Source organism: Callospermophilus lateralis, chromosome 6 (assembly GCF_048772815.1).
Source record: "Callospermophilus lateralis isolate mCalLat2 chromosome 6, mCalLat2.hap1, whole genome shotgun sequence".
NCBI classification, from domain to species: Eukaryota; Metazoa; Chordata; class Mammalia; order Rodentia; family Sciuridae; genus Callospermophilus; species Callospermophilus lateralis.
In genome coordinates this window covers 8460600-8482394 of record NC_135310.1, presented here as the reverse complement: position 1 = coordinate 8482394, position 21795 = coordinate 8460600, and the positions used below count along the sequence as shown (strand labels likewise).

At 56.2% G+C, this 21795-nt stretch overlaps 1 protein-coding gene across 1 annotated transcript; it reads left to right on the top strand.

The window, feature by feature from the left end:
• Positions 1–7811: 7811 nt before the first annotated feature.
• LOC143402249 (protein unc-93 homolog A-like) lies at positions 7812–21790 on the top strand. Its single transcript, XM_077109543.1, has 8 exons — positions 7812–7898; positions 8998–9179; positions 9533–9762; positions 11250–11375; positions 14572–14786; positions 15884–16019; positions 16467–16598; positions 21525–21790. Exons 1-8 carry the CDS (start codon positions 7812–7814, stop codon positions 21788–21790), a joined length of 1374 nt encoding a protein of 457 aa, XP_076965658.1.
• The last annotated feature ends 5 nt before the right edge of the window (positions 21791–21795 follow it).

Here is a 21795-nt window from a genome sequence, read left to right as displayed (position 1 = left end):
CCCCAGAGACTGTACAGCAGTCAGTGACACACAGCAGGCTCTCAGTGAAGACCTGATGCGTCAACAAGTCCAGATGTCAGACCCACAAAATGAAAGTCAGCCTGAATGCAGGGGAAGGTTATTTGGAAACGACTTTAAAATGCCTTGCAGGATGGGGAGGGGCGCCTAAGGGGAGGAGTGCAGTGGGAAGGCTGGAGTGTCCACCTGCCCGCTGGGCCCTTGCTGCCCTTCTGTTTCACACAGCAGAGCTCAGTCTGCCCAGTCGAGGGGTCAGAAGCTCTTGGGCCTCAACACCATCTCAGCAACTGAACACAGTGGGCAGGAGGAACACGGGTCTGGGGATTGCACCCCAGCCACGCCCCCAGGCTGAGTGCTCGGTGCAGGTGGGCCCATGAGGTGCTGCCCAGCTCAGTGGGCGAGAACACCTGGGCCTGGCTACGCGGCTCTGGCCCTGTCTTGGCGAGCACAGCCTGGGCTGGCGTAACCCAGGACGAAGGCAAACACCACCCCCCTCACCTCCCGAGCACAGGACTCCCTTCCTCCTGGGAGTCACACTCCTGCCGGTTCTCAGGCACCGGTCAGCCTGATCTTCTCCACAGCTGACGGCCCCTTCCCTGGCCAGTGTGTGGGAAGGTCAGGTGTCGGGTTGCCTGTTCCTAAGAAGGGCAGCTGGTAGCAGCCTGGAAGCCCTGCAGGCTCAGGTTGAGGGCAGGGCCACAGCTTGCTCTTGTCACAGGCCACCAGTGTCTAGGGCACAGAGTTCCGGTCCTGTGCACCCTTGGTCTGCCCAGGTCTCTGCTGGGGCTTGTCCAGGGTCCCAGGACCTTCTTTCCAGCTTCTCAGAAACAGACCAGGTCAAACAGAGTTGCCCATCCAGAGGGGAAGCTGGCCTGAGCCCCAGTGAGTACTGACCAGTGTCGCGGCTGCAGAACCCCCTGCCCCAAAGGCACGGCTAACAAGGCCTGCGAGGGGGAGAGCGGGGTTGGGGGCCACCCACCCAGAGCACAGGCCAGTGCCCAAGCTGTAGGGCTGCTCTTCCCATTCCCATTTGCTGAGAAAGCCCAGGCAGAATCAGGGTAACCAGAAGTAAGTCGGTGTTTTTCTTTGAGTTTTAGAGTTCTACATAAGAGAATTTCTTTATAAAAGTTTCTTCTCAATTTTTGTTTCTTCTTAAGATTAGATGTTCTTCTTAGAAGTGTAGAAATCACATACAGGTGTAACAAATACAAAGTACACATGCCCCTTTCCTGTCATCCCGAGGAGGGCCTGGTGTGAGTCCACTGAGAGTCATGTGTGTAGGTGTCCACCCATTGTGTGCTCACTCACGTCCTCCCATGCACACTGTCTACAATTAGTGCATCACGTGTGTGCACGAATTGAATTACAGCACATCACTTTACATTATGCATATGATTCTTCATGAAAGTGGGAAGGTCCTACATTTTATTTAATAGAAGCCTTTCTAAAACTTCTGCCTAGGTTAGTTACATGAAGCCCTTTCCCAGACTACCTTTCTGCAACCTGCCCCAATCCCTCCCCAGGGAGAGTTCTGGGCTTCCAGTCCAAGGGCACCCCACAGAGCTGCACTCAACAAACAGGCCTGGCCGCTTGCTGACACAAGCAGGTCTCTGGCACAGTGTGGGAAGAGCCGGTCATTCCAGTAGTGCATCAGGCTCAAGCCTAGAAGACACCTCGCTGTCCTTCTCCAAGACTCAAGAGCTGAGCACCCCAAGAGTGACCCTGAGGAAGGAAGGTGGCAACTCAGCCAGGTAAGTAACACAGGGCACACCAACCCGTGTGCGTACAGAGCGCAAGGCCAATGGTATTTGGCTTTCCTCCTGCAAAGCACAAGATCATCTCTGGAGCTTTGACAACACCACTTAACCTCACTGCAGCTTGATGGGAAGCACCTGGAAGACTCCCTCCTGTGCCCTGTCCAGGCAGATCAGAAAGGTAGCAGCCCTTGGCTGAGCCTCAGCTCCAGCTTCTTGCTGGTGGACTGCACCTTATTCAAAACAGAGCCTCCCCTCCTGTTAGCAGCATGAGCTCTGCTGGTGCAGAACAGGCTTTCAGTTCCCGTTGGTGGAAAAGCAGTCCTCCTGCGTCCACCCTGGACAAGCTCTGCGTTGCAGAGCTGCTCTCCGTGGCTGGGTGGTGGTCTGCCCACTGTGTGGATGGAGAAGTGTCCATTGTGCCCACTGTGTGGATTGGGGAGTGTCCATTGTGCCCACTGTGTGGATGGGCGTGTGCACCCTGGTGGTGTTGCCTGTTTTGTTCTTGGTCTAGCACTTGCCGTCTTCTCAGTTTGTGTGGCTTCTGTTGCTCATTTGTTTACAGCCTGTTCTCTCCCCTAGAATTCAGCCACGTGAGACGGGGGCCCTGGCCATCCTGTGGGTGGGTCCACTACCATAGGTGGGCAGCAGTACCCGGCCCAGGCAGGCCCTGTGAATACGGCGGGCACTGCAGGAGTCAGTTCCACATCTAAGGCAGTGGGGGGCTCATTGGAAAGGGGAAAGGAGCCATGCACTGGGAGAGCAGAGTGTGTGTGTGTGTATGAGTGTGTGCGTGTGTAAGAGTCTGTGTGTATGAGTGTGTGTGTATGAGTGTGTGTATGAGTGTGTGCGTGTTTGTGTGTGCGTGTGCATGTGTTTGTGTGTGCGCGCGCACGCGTGTGTGTGTGTGTGTGTGAGTGTGTGTGTGGGTATGAGTGTGTGTGTGAATGAGTGTCCCAATCCAGGGCCCTCCGTCACCCCTGGAGTGAGAGTGAAGCAGTTACGGTTTCCTGAACTGTGGCTGCTGCGCTGGGGGAGAGGAGGCAGGGTTCAGACGCCCCCCACTCTGGAACCCAGAGGTGCCTCAGCAGGTGGGATGCTGTGCCGGGGGCTGGGCAGCCTGGCTGGTGGTTAGTGGGGACTCAAATGTCCCCAGAGGAGGTGTGTGCTAAGGACCCGTCAGAGAAAGGAAGCTCCAGAATCCCAGGACAAGAGAGCTCTGAGGTTGTGGGCCGGGAGCTGCCCCTAAGAGTGGAGAGGGTCAGCAGCTTCTGCTCTTGTCCTGAGCGGTCCCTGCCCTCTGCGGGATGTGGAATTAGGGGCTTCAGAGATCAACACAGCCTTCTTGTCCCAAACCCCTTCCCCAGTTGGAGGCTTTGCCTCACTGAGGACAAACGCTGGTCCCGTGAACCCTCCACCCACTCAGGAGGTATCTGAACAGTTGGGTGCCAGCTGTCACGGCCACACATGCCCATGGGGGTCCAGTCTGGCACCGACCTGTCCTGGGATCATGGGTGCTTTGGAATAACAGCTAAGAGAAAACCTTTCTGCTCACCATGGCTGTGCTAGTACCCGTGGCTCTTCCCAAGGTTGCCCAGGCCCTGAGTGCAGCCCTCTCCCAGTGCGACAGCTGCTCAGGACACAGCCATCGCCCCTCCCTGTGCTTGCAAGTGCCATCCTCTGCAGGTCAGAGTCAGATGAGGGCTAGGGGACTTCAGAGGTACATGTCAGGAACACTGAGGCTGATCGGCTTCTGTGCACGCTCTCCTGGGCAGAGCTGGTCACTCACGGCACTTCCCTGAAATTCAGAGCTCTCCCCAGCTTCTTGGCAGGAAGCCTGCTGAGTTAAGCAGAGATCTCTACCACTGGACTCCTGGGAGCAGCCGGCTACCAGTGGTGGCAAACAGTGGCACCTAGCCGTGAAGTTGGTACCAGTCTTGGAAACTGGGGTGGGTCCTCATTCCCCCCAGTGTTGAAGATAGACCCCCAAGAATCACAGGGGCGAGCATGGAAAGCCAGTTTTATTTAAGAAACAGACAAACCAGAGATAGAGAGCAGGAGAGAAGTGAGGGCCCAGCTGGCTGCCCCTGAGAGGAGTCTGACTTGCCCCTTTGTGGGTCCCAGATTTCCGGTCCACCCTCCTCCTCTTTCTGTCTGCCTGTGTGCCCAAGACAGGGGAAGAAGAGCCAGGGGGAATCATCAGCCACTCCTTGTGCTGGGAGGTGCGGCTGGATCTCCAGGGGGTCAGCAGCTGTTGGGGTGGGGGAGTGGATCCCGAGGTTAGTGGTTAGCAACCCATTTCCTTTCTTTGGGATGAGCTACCTGTCCTTTGATCTGTTATCCAACATTCAAGGCCTCGGAAGTCCTTTCTGTTCCATCCCAGGTACTGGAACTCCCCTGGATGCCAGTTTCCAGGAGTGGGGTGATTGTGGGTACCTTGGGTCATCTGTGTCAATCTCTTCGGTCTTGTGTAGGGTAGCCCTGGTGCAGGGTCCCAGCTCCTGGGCACACTCTGCCCATAATGCTGGAGTGGCATGGAAGCCAAGACAGCTTCTAGGTGCCCAGGTCTGCCATTCCCTTCCCTGTTCAAGCACATGTCTGTGGGGCTGCTGCTGCAGATGAGGGCCGTTGTCAGGGTCTGGGAAGACACGAGGAAGCCAGTGGGTGACCATGTCTAAACCTGCCTCGGGGATCTGGGGTGCTGGAGGCTTCTGTGGTAAGGAGCCTCCCAGAAGGTAAAGACGCTGCACACTCTTAAAATCCCCCCAAACCGAAAACACAGCCTCTTCAACAAATGGTGCTGGGAACAGTGGAAATCCATCTGCAACAAAACGAAATTAAACCCCTATCTCTCAGCATGCACAGAACTCAACTCAAAATGGATCAGGGACCTAGGAAAAAAACCAGAGACTCTTCGTCTATTAAAAGAAAAAGTAGTACTCATGTGGCATTAGGCCCCAACTTCCTTAATACGACTCCTTTGGCACAAGAATTAAAAATCAAGAGGCAATAAATGGGATGGACTCAAACTAAAAAGTTTCTTCTCAGCCAAAGAAACAATCTGTGAGGTGAATACAGAGCCTACATCTTGGGAGAAAAATCTTTACCCCTCACACATCAGATAGACCACTAAACTCTAGGGTATATAAAGAACTCAAAAAGCTAAACATCAAAAAAACAAATAACCCAATCAATAAATGGGCCAAGGACCTGAACAGACACTTCTTAGAAGATGATGTATAATCAAGCAATAAACATATGAAAAAATGTTTAACATCTCTAGCAATTAGAGAAATGCAAATCAAAACCACTCTAAGATACCATCTCCAGTCAGAATGGCAGCTATTATGAAGACAAACAACAATAAGTGTTGGCAAGGATGTGGGGAAAAGGCACACTCATACACTGCTGGTGGAACTGCAAATTGGTGCAGCCAATATGGACAGCAGTATGGAGGAGATTCCTTGGAAAACTGGGATTGGAACCACCATTTGACCCAGCTATCCCTCTCCTCAGTCTATACCCAAAGGACTTAAAAACAGCATAATACAGGGACACAGCCACATCAATGTTTATAGCAGCACAATTCACAATAGCTAAACTGTGGAACCAACCTAGATGCCCTTCAGTAGATGAATGGATAAAAAGTGACATATATACACAATGGAATGTTACTCAGCAATAAAAGAGAATAAAATCATGGCATTTGCAGGTCAATGGATGGATGGAGTTAGAGAAGATAATGCTAAATGGAGTTAGCCAATCCCCAAAAAACCAAACGCCGAATGCTTTCTCTGATATAAGGAGGCTGATGAATAGTGAGGTAGGAGAGGGAGCATGAGAGGAATAGACAAACTATAGATAGGGCAGAGGGTGGGAGGGGAAGGGACGGAGCATAGAGTTAGAAATGATGGTGGAATGAGATGGACATTATTATCCAAAGTACATGTATAAAGACATGAATTGGTGTGAATATACGTTGTATACAACCTGAGATATGAAAAATTGTGCTCTATATGTGCAGTAAGAATTGCAATGCACTCTGCTGTTACATATGAATAAAAAATAATCTTAAAAGTCTCTCCAAACCTCCATGAAGCAGGGCCTGGGGTGAGGTGGTGAAGAGGCTCATGTGACCAAAGTAGTGATGTCGGAAGTGAGTTCCCAGCTAGGGGACAGGACAGGGAGGGGGAAGGTTGCAAAGACCGAAACAGGAGGCCAAGGGGATTCTGCATGGCGTAAAATGCGTCAGGAGTCCCAGGTCCTCCGTGGGGAGCTGGGAAGCAGCTGCTGAAGATGCTCCCAGGGCTGGTGGCCCATCCAGAAGATGGTCGAGGTCAACCTGAGCAGCCAGGCCAGAGAGCAGCAGTAGCAGAAGACAAGGTCAGAAGTCGTCCAGTACCAAGGACAAGTGCCCTGTGCATAAGATACACAGGCCAGAGTCGAAGTCACTGAGGTGGCTTGCAAAACTGAAAAGAAGGTCAAAGTTCATTAACTGATTACAAGGCTGAGGTGGAAAGTCCATGTGATGCTGAGTATTGTTACTTTTTCCAGAACTAGGGCCTGAACCAAAGGTGCCTTACCACTGAACCACATCCCAGCTCTTTTTAATGTTTTTCTCTTTGAGACAAGTTCTCACTAATGGCTGAGGGCCTCGCTAAGTTGCTGAGTCTGGCTTTGACCTGGTGATCCTCCTGCCTCCGCTTCCCGAGCCGCTGGGATTGCAGGTGTGCCACGGCGCCCAGCTGCTGCGGGGACTTTCTGAATTTCTGCAGCCTCCCTTTTCAAGGGAGGTGGAGGTGCAGAGAGGACATGGCCACCTGAGAACGCCCACCAGGGGGAACGGTTGAGCCTTTCCAGGGTCAGGCCCTGTGCACCATGCTGCTCTCAGTTCTGCACGAGCAGCGTCACCCACATGTGCTCCACATACTTATTATCTCATCAAACTTTCATTGTCATCAGACTAAGCTTCCAGCACCTCATCCCCTTGACTGAGGGTCATAGTTTTCAGATGGTGGCTTCCCTCAACAGTTGCCACCACATGTCCCTGACCAACGCTGGAAGGCTCACTTCATAGATCCACACTAGGTAGAGGTGACCAGGGTCACAGAGCTTTGGGAACAGTCCGCAAGCATCTAGCTTTACTAACAAATGAGTAGCAAAGGGATTTTTCCAGCTTTGGCTCTGAGGTTTGGGGCAGACTTGCCCTCTCCAATTCAGTAACTGCTGTTTGAATTTTAATTAACTAAATAAAATGCAGCTCTGAGTTCCGTGTCACAGCTCCACCTGCTGCAGGTCAGGAGCTCAGCTGTTGCATGTGGCCAGTGACTGCTGACCCAACCAGCACTGCTCGAGAAGGGACATGTCCAACCCCTTGGCTGAAGCTGTGTCCTGTGTGTAACAGGTCTTAGATTTCTTAGATAGTTAGAAGAGTGCTGTGTGGATGAAATGGGCCCATTGGGGTGCTCTGCATGTTGTAAAGAGTCCTACTCATGGAATCTTCTTAAATGGCCTCAACAGTGTAAGATCATCGGGTCTTTGCAATGCCAAGGCTGGGCCTGGGGTGTCCTCATATTAGCTCCTTTTCAGAAGTTGAACTCGGTGCCTTGGGGTTGACATTTATGCTTTGCTTTTTAGGACAGAAGAACCTTCCACATTCAGCACTGTTGACAACTTCTTTCCAGGTAGAAGGTAGGTAACATGCACATGTAAAATAGGAAGTGTATCACTTTGCCATAAGATCACACCTATCCAAAGTAATGTGAAAGTGCCATCGTTTACTGGCTGAGAAGAGCCACCCGCACTGCCTCAGAGGAAGGGGTCGAGGTGAGATGCAGGAAGGTAAATGAGTAACACACCCTGGTGCTCCGGGGCCCAGTGTGACCAAGTTCATTAACTAGTAGCAGCCTTGACAGCTAGCACACTGTGACTCAGAGGGAGGACGGCACCCTGGCTCAGGTGGCTTCCCTGTGCCGACTTGCTTCTTGCAGGGAGCTCCACCTCTATGTGCCCACTGCCAGTGGACCCTGAGCTGGCACCATGGAGAGAAGCCTGAGGAACGTCCTCGTGGTCTCCTTTGGATTCCTCCTCCTCTTCACAGCCTACGGAGGTCTGCAGAACCTGCAGGTAGGTGTGGGCCTTGGAACATGACCTTGACCTCTAAGCTTGTCCTGCCTCCAGAGCCACAGGCAACAGATAGTGCAAGGCCGTTTCTTTTGTCAATGCACCCTAGACTCTCTTCGCCCCGTGCCTCTGAATTCTCCAGAACAGACTGTGTTTTAATACAAACCTGACAGCGTCAGTCCTACTTACATTTCCACGGGCTGTACACTGTGTGACCCTTGGACAAGCAGAGCCAGTGTCTCAAGAGAGTGCTTTAGAGGATGATTTGCCTTTGGTGGTCAGAAGGAGACACAAGAAAAATCCTGAATTCCATGGCTCCCTGCCCCTGGCTTTGTGCTCTGTGCAGAAATAACAATCTATCAAACCTTGCTAGACCTCATCGATCCCATGCTGCCTTTAAGCAAAAGTGTGAACCTGGGCAGAACAGTCTTCCTTCTGAACTACTGATGGACTGCTTCCTCCTGAGTCCGAGTCGTACAAAACCCCATGGTTTCCAGAAGGCTCTGGTGCTGGTGCCATGGACCTGGGTTGAGTCGACATGACTTCAAGTCTGATCTTTCACTGGCAGTTAGACCTTCAGAGAGTTCCATGGACTGGCAGGAGGCAGGCCATCGCTGTCCCTGAGAGCAGTTTGCTCAGTGTTGCACCTTGTGGCCAGGGCTGTCATACAATGACACCGTTTTGGAACTTCTGGTGATGACCACAGTCTCCCATGGTTTGTCAACCAGGTCAAGAAGTGGCCTCCTACTGCATGCCCAGTATTGAACCAGAGTTCAGTACTGCTCCAGCACTGCAGGAGGATCGGGAGAAGGGCCCTCTGCTTCCACGCAGAGGGAGGCCTTCCAGCAGCTTCTCTTGGTCCTCCTCCCAGGTGCTGAGGCCGGCGGGTGTCCCCACCTCCACACTTACAGGGAGCAGGGTGCCCGTCCCTGCTGTTGACAGGCTGCTGGCCTTATGCCACTTACCTGCAGTGTCCTTAGCACAAGAGGGCCTGTTGCTAGGTTGGGGACCTGAGGTGGCCTTGAGCCCACAGGTCCTCGCACCCACACCCCTCCCCTGCCTATTCCTCCCCCTCCTTGACAGGCCAGTCTTGTTTCCACAGAGCAGCCTCTACAGCGAGGACGGCATGGGGGTGGCGACGCTTGGCACGCTCTACGGCGCTGTCCTCCTGTCCTCCATGTTCCTTCCACCCATTCTCATCAAGAGATGTGGCTGCAAGTGGACCATTGTTGGCTCCACGTGCTGCTATGTGGCCTTCTCCCTGGGCAACTTCTACGCCAGCTGGTACCCGCCCTCCCGCCCCCCCCACCTTCTGGTTTGCAGGACTCTGGTGGCACCTGACTGCGCTCCTCTGTGCTGGTCCCTTCAGGTTCTGCGGAAGGCTGACTGGCAGCCCCCTCCCCACTTTCCCACCAGGACTTCCCTGCCTTCCCAATGGCTCCCTCTCTTCCTCCTGACCTCCAGTGCTGACCTCTTCCTGGGATCTGTCCACGGCCCTCAGCTTCCCTTGCACCCCACGGGCTCCATGGCCCCAGTAATGGCAGGAAGAACCTAATTCAGTTGAGGAGGGTGAGTCTGGGAGGCGTGGCCAGCATCAAGGGCAGGGATGCAGGGGCCACCCATTGCCCTTTCTGCAGGTTCACCTTGATCCCCACCTCCATCTTGCTGGGGCTGGGAGCGGCCCCCCTGTGGTCTGCTCAGTGCACCTACCTCACGGTCCTGGGGAACACGCATGCACAGGAAGTGGGCGAGCTCGGCGAGGACGTGGTGAACCAGTACTTCGGCATCTTCTTCCTCATCTTCCAGTCCTCTGGGGTGTGGGGCAACTTGATCTCCTCTCTGGTGTTTGGGCAGACTCCCACTCAAGGTAAGGGAAGAACAGGGTGTCCCTGGTGACCTCCAAGAGGGCGGACAGCACGTAGGCACTTGCCCTTGTTCCCAGAGGAGGCCCTCAGCTGGCCCCAGCTGCAGAGTCACATGCGGACCCTGCTCCTCCAAGGACAGTCAGGGTCTGAAGATCCATCTCCACACGTTGCCCCCTCCCAGGGAGCAAGGGTCCATGGAGTCATGGCTTCCTTGGGGGCAAAGAACAGGTTTGCCTGACTATTTCCTATGGAATTAATCCATGGGCAGCTTTTTAAAGTTCTGTGGCCAGTCCTTCCTGTAACAAGAGGTGCACTCATGGCGGAGCCCTGCGTCACCTGCCTTAAGTGTCCCTTGCCCAGCCGTGATGTGGAACGTGACTTGCACACCACCGTGTGGAGGATCTGAGTCTGGCCAGAGGAGTTGGGCAGGAGCCGGCCCTGGGGGAAAGGCTCTGGCCTCTTGCTGCTGTCGGGTTGACCCTGTCCTGCAGCCTGGCCCAGCTCCTGCTCTCCCAGGTAGAGCCCAGCTTTGGGAAGCTGTAGCCAAACCTCCTGCTCTTTCCAGAGCACCATCATCACTGGCTACTGGCATCCCCACAGGGAAACCACAGGGGCTTGGTTCTTGCTGTCCCCCAGCAGGGAGGGCTACGTCTGGGCCCTGGCGAGTGCAGCAGCAGGCTCACTGGACATTCAGGCCTGGGAGCTGAGGGCAGGAACCCAGGGCACACATCCTCAGGGCCAGCGGGGTTTCCGCACCCACTGCCTGGTGCCCTCAGCTCTCACGGCCTTCCGTCCCTGTGCTGCACGTCTCGCCAGACAGTGCTGCGAGGTCACTGTCACGAGGCTGTGCCATGCAGACCCTGGACACCGACTGCGGTGCGTTAGGAGAGGGCACGAAGTAGCCAGGCCCACGCTGCGTGTGCTCTTCCCTGTCTCGGCAGAAAGCGGATTTGACCCTCTCCCTCCCTGATGAGGGGTCTTGAGATCAGGGTGTGCCTAAGGGTGAACGTGCCCTGGTCCTTGTCAAACATCTGGGTCCTTCCACGTCCTGCCTCAGAGGCTCCACCACCCTGCGCCCTGTTCCCATTCCGACGCCCAGGACTCTCTATCACCAGGACTCTCATAGGCTGTTTGCTCCTTGCCGCAGTCCGGCTGCAGCAGAATAAGCGGGCGGGGGGGTGGGGGGGGGTGGTGGTGACGAATGACTTGTGTATGTTGATGCAGCAGGAATAGGAGCCGTTTATTGTAGGATAACAGAGGTATTTATACATTTTACACAGCTTATCTTAATTAGCATAAACTAGATACAGCAGTCAACCAATCAGGAATCTCCACACTTAATGGCTCGCTCTTGTTACTTTACAAACCACTCCCTCTGGCATTTGCCCAGGCGCCATCCAGACTTGTTTACAGACTTTAACATTTCTCTCGCAAAATAACAGGTGCCAATCTGACTTGTTTACAGACCTTAACACTCCTGACCCCACAGAGGCCACCCCAGAGGAGCACCCCGAGTCTTGTGGGGCCAACGACTGCCTGATGGCCACAGCACCCACCAACAGCACCCACCGCCCCTCCCAGGAGCTGATCTACACACTGCTGGGCATCTACACCGGTACGTGTCCTGAGCCCAAGAGAGTCCCACGAAGGCCAAGCCCAGCCTCTTCCTGGGTTGAAGAGCACCTTCCCAGCTCCTAAGTGGTCCGTCTCCGTTCAGCACCCCTGCCCTGTGTGGTCTGGAGGTCTTCAGGGGCTTCTCTTTGGAAAGCAGGCCTGTGGGCCAGCGCTACCCTACAGGGTGCCCGTGACATTTAAATCTCTTCTCATCCCCAGAGCCCCATGGACTGGCCATCAGCCACATTCCAACCAATTAAATCCCAAAGTCTGTTTCTAAGGCTCCCTAGCCACACTTGGCCAGCTCACTGGCCACAGCTAGCTCACTAGGCGAGCAGCTACCACAGACCCCATCCAGGGGACCAAGGCATTGAGGACCAACTCCATCCAGGTGACCCTGAAAGGCCAGGAAGGGTTGATGGAGGTGCGACTGGGGGGACACTGTGGGCTGTCTGAGACAGGTGGTCAGACTGGTCAAGGCTACTGTGAAAGACCCAAGGACAAGGGCAGATCTGTTTCCTGGGCAGATTTTCATATCCACCTGATGTGGGGATGCAGGAAAGCTGGGTGGTGACCAGCCAGCAGGGAGCCACAACCCAGAGGAGCAGCGAGGGGCACAGGCAGCATCTGGACAGTGAGGACAAGACCAGTGGGTGTGTGTGCAGACACAGGGAGAAGTGGCTGAGGCCAACCAGCCTGCAGGCATTTGGCTTGATGGGGCAGGTGACCCTTCAGAGTGTACAGGGGACCAGATACAGGAGAGGGTCTGGGGGCATCTAGGGGCCAAGTTTGAGATCTCAGGAGGAGATGAGTTTTTAGGGAGGAAGAAGCAGGAAGGACTTCAGGGAGGACGGTCCATAGCCTGGGCGACTCAGTGCTCACAGGCTGGCCAGGGCATGGGAGCCCTGCAGAAGACGGAAGAGCAAACGGGGAGTCAGAGCACACAAGAGAGCAGAAGCAGCAGGGAGTGGGTGTGAGAGGGTCAGAGGGACCGAGAGCCTGGAGGTTCAGGAGCATGGCTGGACAGCAGAGACTGGTGACCCTCCAAGGTGTCTGAGGCCCGATGAGTGGCTGGGAAGGAGAGTGGAGGGTGTGGAGGGAGTCGGTGAGGAGCGGGCTGTGGCCTGTGCTTTCCCGTGGGTTCCCAGGTTCTGTGGGTCTGGTGCTGGGGACAGGGGTAGAGGTCAGCCAGGCCTGAGCTTTCCGCTTTCCCTGCATTTCCTTCCCTGTCCCCCACGGGAGCAGGTAGGCCCAGCTCACGGCAGTGTCCAGGCTGAGCTGAGATCACGTCCCTGCTCTGCACTCTCTAGTTGGACAACCAAGAGCAGAGACCATGGCTCCAGGACTCCAGACCTGGGGTGACCACCCTGAGAGATGGATCTGGGAGTGGACATTAGGCTCCTGGCATCCCCTGGTCTCAAGAAACTGCTCGTTCTGTCTTCACCCGGGGAAGGCCAGAGACGTGGGTCAGTCAACGGTAACGGCAGCAGGTGGTAGCAGGATGTGGCCACAGGCCGAGTGCTGACCCAGATCTAGAGGAGTGGCACAGACCACAGGAGACCACCTCAGCGCGTCCATGGCTCGCGGCCCTCCTTCCCTCCTGCCCTGCACGGGTGGCACCCTCAGGCTATCCTTCAAGTCCTCCTTTGCCTTAGCCCCAGGTGCTGCTCATTAGATACTTGGCACCTGCAGAGCACGGTGACTTAGTGACCTCAGGCTCCCTGACCTTGTACTCATGAAGTAGTTTCTGGCAGCCAGTTTCTTTAGGGTGAGAGCGTTACCTGCACAACATCCCCAACCACCTTGAGGGAACTGGGTCACATGGTGTCTGCACACACTTGGCTCCTAGCAAAGGTGTGTGGCTTCTGCATGCTGACCTGCCTCTCCCAAGCTCCCGTCTCCGCAGAGGAGAGGAAACCATGATTTCCCCCTGATTCACACGCAGCCAGACTCCAGGCTTCCTCTGGAGGGGCCTGTTCAGCTGGGGATGCCAGGGAGCTCCTGTGCCCCACACCCAGCTGTCGGTTGGGCGAGTGGTGAAGGCCCTGACGTGGCTGGTGAGGGCTGGTCAGCTGCAGAGCTCGGTGAGCCTCCCCAGTGCCCCTTGGTCATGAAAGGGGAGGGGTGGCGAGGTCAGAGAGACGGAGACGAATCCTTCACACCAACTTCAAGGAGGGCAGGTCTGAGATACTCGCCCTGGGAAGGAGTCCTTGCAAAGTGTTCTGAGGGCCAGCGGTGCCAGGAGGAAGGGAAAGACCAGACTCCCTCCGTCTAGCCTGTGCCACCCACATGGGGTCATCCCTGTTGCCAGAAAGCCGAGAACCGGCTGGGAGTGAAAGGGACTCTGTGGAGAGACACCACCTGCAGCAGCTTGGCCCCACCCAGAGCAGGGCTGAGGCACAGGAGGGCGGGCCAGGGGCAGGCAGGGAGGAGGGGACTCATTGGCTCCTGAGGCCTGGCACCTGGGGGTCCAGGATGCTCCCTCGGAGCGGATCCCATCACTGTTAGAAACAGCAGTTTACACAGCAGCCCGTTGACGTGGTTCAGATAAAAGGCTGTGCAGCCCCTCAGCACTGTCCCTCCGCCCCAGTCTGCTTCTCTCCAGTCCTTCAGGGCACATAGGGACTAAATCCCCATGTCCCCCTTGCTGAGCACGGGTGGCGCATGGTCAGCACCTGGCTCAGCACTTGCTTTGTCTCTTCTTTACTGATCTTGGTGGCCTCTTCCACCTGGGTAATAGAGTTCTGTCCTTATCCCCTGCAGCGAACGTGACCCACTGTGATGGCATCCACTCCATTTAACCAGTTCCCACCAAAGTATTTTAGGTAAAAGATTCAAAATAAACACGAGTGTAGCACATGGTACCCTGATGGGACTTGTTTTCCTAAAAAGTCTGCTGTCGGTAGACATTGCTGCAGGAATTCAGACAGACGGTGGCCTGGGGTCTCTCCAGCTGTTGTGTCTCCTGTGCCCGTGAAGACAGTGCGGGTCCATGGCAGGTTCCCCGTGGAAGCCTGGAGGCCCCACGTTGACCACGAGCAACATGTGTGTCTGTGTGGCTAGGCACGTGGGGTCCCAGGCTTGGCTGAGGTCTGGTGTGTCTGATGGCACCTGCGTCTAGACTGGGAGAACCTGTGGGAAGGCAGGAAGCAGTTGGGTGAGTCCTGTCCACACTGAAGCCCCTCTGCCCCTTTCAGCGATTGGCGTCCTGGCCATCCTGCTGACAGCCGTGTTTCTGGAAGCCACAGAGGACAGTGAATCCCAGAACGAGGCCGAGACGAAGCCACCACGCCTTGGGTCCACCTTACTGTCAACCTTCAAGCTCTTCAGGGACAAGCGCCTGTGCCTCCTGACCCTGCTGCCGATGTACAGTGGACTGCAGCAGGGGTTCCTCTCTGGAGAGTACACCAGGGTAGGCCCTGCAGCAGCTCATGCAGTCACCGCCCGACTGGTGCCCCTGCCCCGTCTGCACCTGAAGGGACACAGGGTCCCAGGGCCACCTACCCAGGTCCAGGGTGGGAACAGCCCACAGAGGTCCTGGCCCTGGCAGGGCTGAGCGTGTGACTCAGCCCCAAGTACCTTCAGACCCACAGGCCCTCTCAGGTCCTGTGTGGGAGTTGACATCCCTGTCCCCACCACACTCTGGGCATTATGTAACCTTGAGAGGGCCACAATCAAGGCTGGACTGGCTAGTCTGGGTCACCTAGGCCTGCCCTCCAGGGCTTGGTCCTCCTGCCTCATTCCCACCACCCCGCCTCCCTGGCCGAGCTGCCTACCAGCACCATTGGGGCAGCTGCCCATTCAGACTGAATTTCAGATCAAGGACAAGCATCCTTGAGGGACGAGTGTGCCCCAGGACTGTCTGGTGTGGTGAATTGCGTGTGTCAGTGCTATACGGAGGGCAGTCTCCGGTGTGGAGGGAGGGTCTCGAAGGTTCCAAAGAGGCAAACAGGACAACCCAAAGTCCACTTGGCCTTTGGACACCCCAAAGCCATCAGGGCTGTCCGTGCCCCAGCCCAGGTGAGCAGTCTCCATGTGGGCTGCCGTCAGCCCGGCCCTTCTCCTGGGTGTCTGCCTTGGTCCTGCCCAGGATGGCAGTGTGTGCTGAGGGTGCCCAGGGACTTCCTGTGACTGGCAGGGCAGCATCTCAGCTCCTGGCCTCTCCTGCTAGACCCCCATTTTCAAACCATCTTCTTCTGTCTTTAGGGCCAGTAGGAAGTGATGGGGTTGGTGGACGATTGTCCCTCCCAGTGCCGTGGGTCGATGCCTAGACGGTGACACCGGGCACAGAACGGGGAGGACTCCACGTAGAAGTCTGTCCACTCGCTCTCTTTTCAGCTGTGACCCTGGGGGGATATCCCTACGTCACGAGTGTCGTCCCCTGTGCTGGGCCTGCAGACAGGAGTGTGCCTGCTGTCCCAGGGCCAGTGGTTCTCAGCAGCACAGGGAGTGGGGCTGGAGCCACAGAGGAGCGTGGGCCCTGCTGACGGCCCCCTGTGCTTCCTGCAGTCCTTCGTCACCTGCGTCCTGGGCATCCAGTTTGTGGGCTACGTGATGATCTGCTTCTCTGCGTCCACTGCGCTCTGCTCTCTGTTGTTTGGGAGGCTCTCCCACTACACGGGCAGGAGAGCCATCTACATGCTGGGTAGGTGGCCCCCTCCCAGTTCGGCAGTGGAAGGGGGGGACTGCTCAGACAGGGGGTGGGGACTGATGGCACAGGTGCCACCCAGTAGCTCGGAGGCCCAGGAACTCCGTAGAAACATTTGACCAGGGGCCCTAGGCTCACCCTCATGAGAAGCCCCTCTGCAGTCACTGAGTCTAAGTCCCCTCAGCTTAGGAGCCACCTGAGGTCCAGAGAAGACAGCCTATAACCCCCCAGGCTGAGGCAGCTGCAGTCCACGGGACAGGTTCTCTGAGGCAGGTTTGGAGGCCAGAGGTCCACCCGGATCAGGTGGCACAATGCCCCAGCTTGCTCAAGAGACCTGCGGTCCCCTCACACTGTGGTGACGGCTAAGCAGGGGGCAGAGGAGGAAATGTGGCTCCTCTGCTGGGGTCTAAGCACTGCGTGTCCTGGCCCCTCCCTCTGTCCCAGGTGCAGCCACCCACCTCTCCTGCATCATGACCCTCCTGCTGTGGCGTCCACGCTCCTCCCAGATGGCAGTGTTCTTCCTGCTCCCCGGCCTCTGGGGCATGGGGGACGCTGTCTGGCAGACGCAGAACAATGGTGAGTGAGCAGAGCCCAGCCCCTTGGCCCCCTTGCTCAGTCACTGGGCAGATGGCAGGGGAGTGGACAGCCGCTGGTGTGGCCGCCAGACCCCAGCCAGCCCAAGGCTCCGTCAGAGGCCAGGTGCTTGCGTGGGGGAAGGGAGAGGGAGCCCGGACTGTGAGGGCTTCTCACCGAGCTCTGGGTCTGCAGTATGTCTCTGAGTGTCTGTTCAGCTCCAGCTGTGCAGGGTGAGCCACCTGCATGGCCTGGTGGTCCCTGGGTGACCAGAAGCTGAGCAGAGGGGGAGGAGGAGAGAGGCCTGCAGGGTTCAGAGAGTGGGCCAGATACAGGCACCAGATCACAGGATGGGTGACCTTGACGCCAGGCCATGGGAAATGGTGAGGCAGACACTGGTGGTCCCGCCCCTCACCCGGGCACAGATGTGGGACAGGACCAGAATGCCAAGGAGAGGTGACAGGGTCCAGGTGCAGCCCCACAGAACTGTCCCCAGGGACCCCTGATGTACTTGGGGGACTGGTGACTGGGAGGAAGTAGAACACCCATGATGATGGCAGGAGTCACAGGCCTAAGTCCTCATCCAGTTCGGTGGCAGGACTGGGGTCGGGGGAAGCAGCGTGGAGAGTGGAAATTTAACTCGGTCCCCACCCCCATGGTTATGGAGAGAGCCCTGACCCAGACAGTGGTGTCCTGACCCAGATAGTGGAGCCCTGACCCAGACAGTGGTGTGCTGACCCAGACAGTGGAGCCCTGACCCAGACAGTGGTGTCCTGACCCAGACAGTGGAGCCCTGACCCAGACAGTGGAGCCCTGACCCAGACAGTGGTGTGCTGACCCAGGCAGTGGTGTGCTGACCCAGACAGTGGTGTGCTGACCCAGGCAGTGGTGCGCTGACCCAGACAGTGGTGTCCTGACCCAGACAGTGGTGTCCTGACCCAGACAGTGGAGCCCTGACCCAGACAGTGGAGCCCTGACCCAGACAGTGGTGTCCTGACCCAGACAGTGGAGCCCTGACGCAGACAGTGGTGTCCTGACCCAGACAGTGGAGCCCTGACGCAGACAGTGGTGTCCTGACCCAGACAGTGGTGTCCTGACCCAGACAGTGGAGCCCTGACGCAGACAGTGGTGTCCTGACCCAGACAGTGGAGCCCTGACCCAGACAGTGGAGCCCTGACCCAGACAGTGGTGTCCTGACCCAGACAGTGGTGTGCTGACCCAGACAGTGGTGTCCTGACCCAGACAGTGGTGTCCTGACCCAGACAGTGGTGTCCTGACCCAGACAGTGGTGTGCTGACCCAGACAGTGGAGCCCTGACCCAGACAGTGGTGTCCTGACCCAGACAGTGGTGTGCTGACCCAGACAGTGGTGTGCTGACCCAGACAGTGGAGCCCTGACGCAGACAGTGGTGTCCTGACCCAGACAGTGGTGTCCTGACCCAGACAGTGGAGCCCTGACGCAGACAGTGGTGTCCTGACCCAGACAGTGGAGCCCTGACCCAGACAGTGGTGTGCTGACCCAGACAGTGGTGTCCTGACGCAGACAGTGGTGTCCTGACCCAGACAGTGGAGCCCTGACGCAGACAGTGGTGTCCTGACCCAGACAGTGGAGCCCTGACCCAGACAGTGGTGTCCTGACCCAGGCAGTAGTGCTGGCGAGGCTCCCGGGGAAGTGGCAGCTGAGGTCAGGGGTGTGGGCCTCTGTGCAGTTGGATGACTCTGCTTCCTGCAGAGAGAGTGAGCAGGTTTGCAGGGAGGGCACTCGGGAGAGCAGGAAGCAGATGTTCTTGGGCGATAGGGGTGGGAGCAGGGGTGTATGTCTGGCTGGTGGCTGAAAAGGGCAGGGAGCCCTCTGGCCTGCATTTCCACCTCAGGGAAGGAGGGTGCCCCAAGCAGACAGCACTGTGTCTGGCAGATCTTGCAGTGATGGGATCATAGGGCCCCTTGGAGGGACATGGCTCAGAAAAGCCCTGTCAAGGGAAGACCTTGAGACGGCACTGTTCCACCCTTACCCAGGAGACACTGGGGCATTAGAAATTCAATAAAGAAAATCTGCAAACCAGCTACACCCCAGTGTGCCAGGTAGGGGACGGCTTTCCCCTGACACTTGGTATAAAAGTACACAGTCCCCTCAGATCCTGGACTGGACCCCAGGACAGGTCCTTTCCCATGACCCGAATGTTCTTCCTGTTCACGGAGCAGCTTCAATGCCAGCCCTGGGCTTCGGAGCTGGTCTCCTGACCCTCCCTACGACCTCAGTGGAGGCAGTGACTTTGGTGAAACCAGCACCACAGAGACAAATGTGATTTACTGAGTGACATAATCATGTCACATCTAAATTTTTAAATTTTTACTTTGAGACAGGGTCTCAGTAGGTTGCTCACAGCCTCTCTAAGTGGCCAAGGCTGGCTGTGAACCTACAATCCCCCTGTTTCAGCCTCCTGAGCCACTGGGATTACAGGCATGTGCCGCCACACCTGGCAGGAGCATCCTCTAAAATACTTCTGCACTCCAAGTCAAGGAAGGAACTGGCTAAACAGCTCCACAGCTTCCATACTGTCACTCCCTAGATGTTTAACAGGATTGTAGTGAGAATGTTTGCATTTTTCCTCCCTGAGGCACACAAACAATTGTGTTAATTCCTTTCTTTATATTGACATAGAACATACTTTCAGGCAAAAAAAAAAAAAAAAAGTCAAAATTGGGCAAAGTTACTAAGAGCCCAGGCATAACAAATGCTGACGTCCAGTGAATGACTAGAACAAGGGACCCTTGGATAAGGGGTAGTTTCAGGTGGAATGACTTCTGTATTTTGTAGTAGGGTACATTGTTTTCTTTTCCCAAGACGTAACTCCTAGGGGAGAACAGTTATTCTCATGTACTTGGTGATGTCTCCCGGAGTGTGTTTGCAGGTAGCCGTCATGGCCAGGAGAGGCATTTTAACTCTGGATCTCTGCTGCTGGCTCCCCTGAGCTCCCCTGAGCTCCCCAGACCTTGCCCTGCTCTAGAAGGCACAGCCCCCCATCCAAGGTGGTGCACAGCTATATTCCCAGCATCTCAGGAGGCTGAGGCAGGAGGATCACCAGCTCAAGGCAGCCTCAGCATCTCAGCAACACCCTGTCACAGGGCTTGGGAAGACCCAACTTCTCCATGCGGGTGGGGACTCCCATCTGCGTGGGAATATCAGGAGAGGGGGAGGAGCAGGGGGAGGGGGAGGGCTGGCAGAGAGACTAGAATGTGTCTAGGCAGGAGGAGGAGGGAGGTGTCGAGGCTGTCAGGATGGCCTCGTGCATACTGGGAAGGCTCTGCAGTGGCAGCTCAGGGGCTAAGGGTGGTCTTTGTGAAGAGGGTGGGAGAAGCAGCAGGCTGGGCAGAGCTGGACAGTGACCTGGAGACACTGGGGCAGGTCCTCATGTCATCTTATAAGCTGGCCTCCCAGAGGCACCTGCTCCTCTGTCCTGTCCAGAGATGGGATTCTAGCAGACCTCATGTAGGTGTGTCCAAAATCACACCCAGAGGGACAGGAAGCTGAGTGGCTGACTTTCATCTGCAAGCTTTTATCAGACTGCGTGAGTTTGCAGCAGCTGCCAGTCCCACCGTAGCCAGGGGACTTGACAGCACTCACGTTTGTGGGGGCCTGAGTTGGACAGCCAGTGTGGTCAGGGCTGCTGCCCGCTGAGGCCCATCTCTGAGCTTGCAGATGGCCTCCCTCCCCATGTCCTCAAAGTGATACTTCTGGGAGTCTGTGGCCTGATTTCCTCTGCTGTAAGGACACTGCCCATGTCTGATTAGGGCCACCTAGGTGGTCTCATTGAACTTAGTAATCTCTGCCAAGACCCTGTCTCCAAATAGGAGCACACTCTGAGCTACTTGGGTTAGGACTTCAAAATAAGGATCCAGGGAGAGGTTAAGTGGTCCCAGCCTGGGAAGACAACGTAGTCTCCATCCACCTAGTCAGGCCCTTCTGATCTATACCAGCCCCGTGGGGCCCTTAATCAGCACCGGTCCTGTGAGGCCACTTTAATGAGGCTTTCCTGGATTCGTATTGATCAATCTACCCCCATCCTACCAGGACACCGTGACCTATCCCCATCCAGGGAGCCACGTTACCCCATCCCGATCCTCGGCAGCCTTTCTCATCAGCACCGTCCTGTGAGGACCTCCTATCCACACGAGCTCCTTCACCAGGCCAGGGGCCTTCCACCCCGGATCTGTTGGTGGAATTCTTCTGCTCTAAGTTCTCAGGATAACCCCCAAACATGTCTACTTCTGTGTGACCATTAAGAATGAGATCATGCCAGGCGGGGTGGCGCACCTCTGTGATCCCAGTGGCTTGAGAGGCTGAGGCAGGAGGATCGCAAGTTCAAAGCCAGCCTCAGCAGAAGTGAGGTGTTTAGCAACTCAGTGAGACCCTGTCTCTAAATAAGATCAAAATAGGGCTGGGAAGTGGCTCAGGGGTTGAGTGTCCGAGAGTTCAATCCCTGGTTACCTCCCTCCAAAAAAATAAAATAAAACTTTCATAGAATAAATTAAAAAAAACACTTAAGATGTTAAGAAAAAGAGTGACTTAAAGGGAAAAATCCTCCAAGGATTGGAATGAAAATCCCAGATGTAGGAGTCGCCTTACTGCTGCCCTCTGAAAACTCAGCGCTTCGGTCCTGGCTTGGCCAGCTCCTCAGCAGCTTCCCAGAAGGTCCCTGAGTGAAGCAGCCAGGCTGGGCCCGGCCTCGCTGGCTCCTGGCTGGGGAGGGTGCTGTCCCTGGCCAGGCCTGGCTGTGCAGCCCCCTCTGTCGGCTGGGGTTCCTGGTCTGTAGGGAGGGCTGGTCGGAAAGTCCAGTTCTGAGGGGACTGGGCAGCGGCAGAGCGCTCTGTCGCCGACGTCCTCCGGGCGCTGGGTCGGCGCAGGTTTTCACGCCGCCTCCCCTTGCAGCTCTCTTTGGCACCCTGTTCGCGAGGAACAAGGAAGCGGCTTTCGCCAGTTATCGCATATGGGAGGCCCTGGGCTTCGTCGCCGCCTTCGGCTACAGCTCCTTTCTCTGTGTCAGTGTCAAGCTCTACATCCTGCTGGGCGTCCTGGCAGTGGCCATGGTCTCCTACGGGACTGTTGAGTACCTGGAATCCAGGAGCCCGGTCAAGACCCTCACGGCCACACAGACCAGCCAAGCAGTGGAGGAAGAGACGGGGACAGCGATGTGACAGCA

What these genes read in the sequence shown, in the direction of transcription:
- LOC143402249 (XM_077109543.1), top strand. Translation starts at nt 7,812, where the DNA reads ATGGAGAGAAGCCTGAGGAACGTCCTCGTGGTCTCCTTTGGATTCCTC. An exon ending in ACTGCTGGGCATCTACACCG is followed by an intron (nt 11,376 to 14,571) that starts GTACGTGTCCTG and finishes TGCCCCTTTCAG; the next exon opens with CGATTGGCGTCCTGGCCATC. An exon ending in TCTCTGGAGAGTACACCAGG is followed by an intron (nt 14,787 to 15,883) that starts GTAGGCCCTGCA and finishes TGCTTCCTGCAG; the next exon opens with TCCTTCGTCACCTGCGTCCT.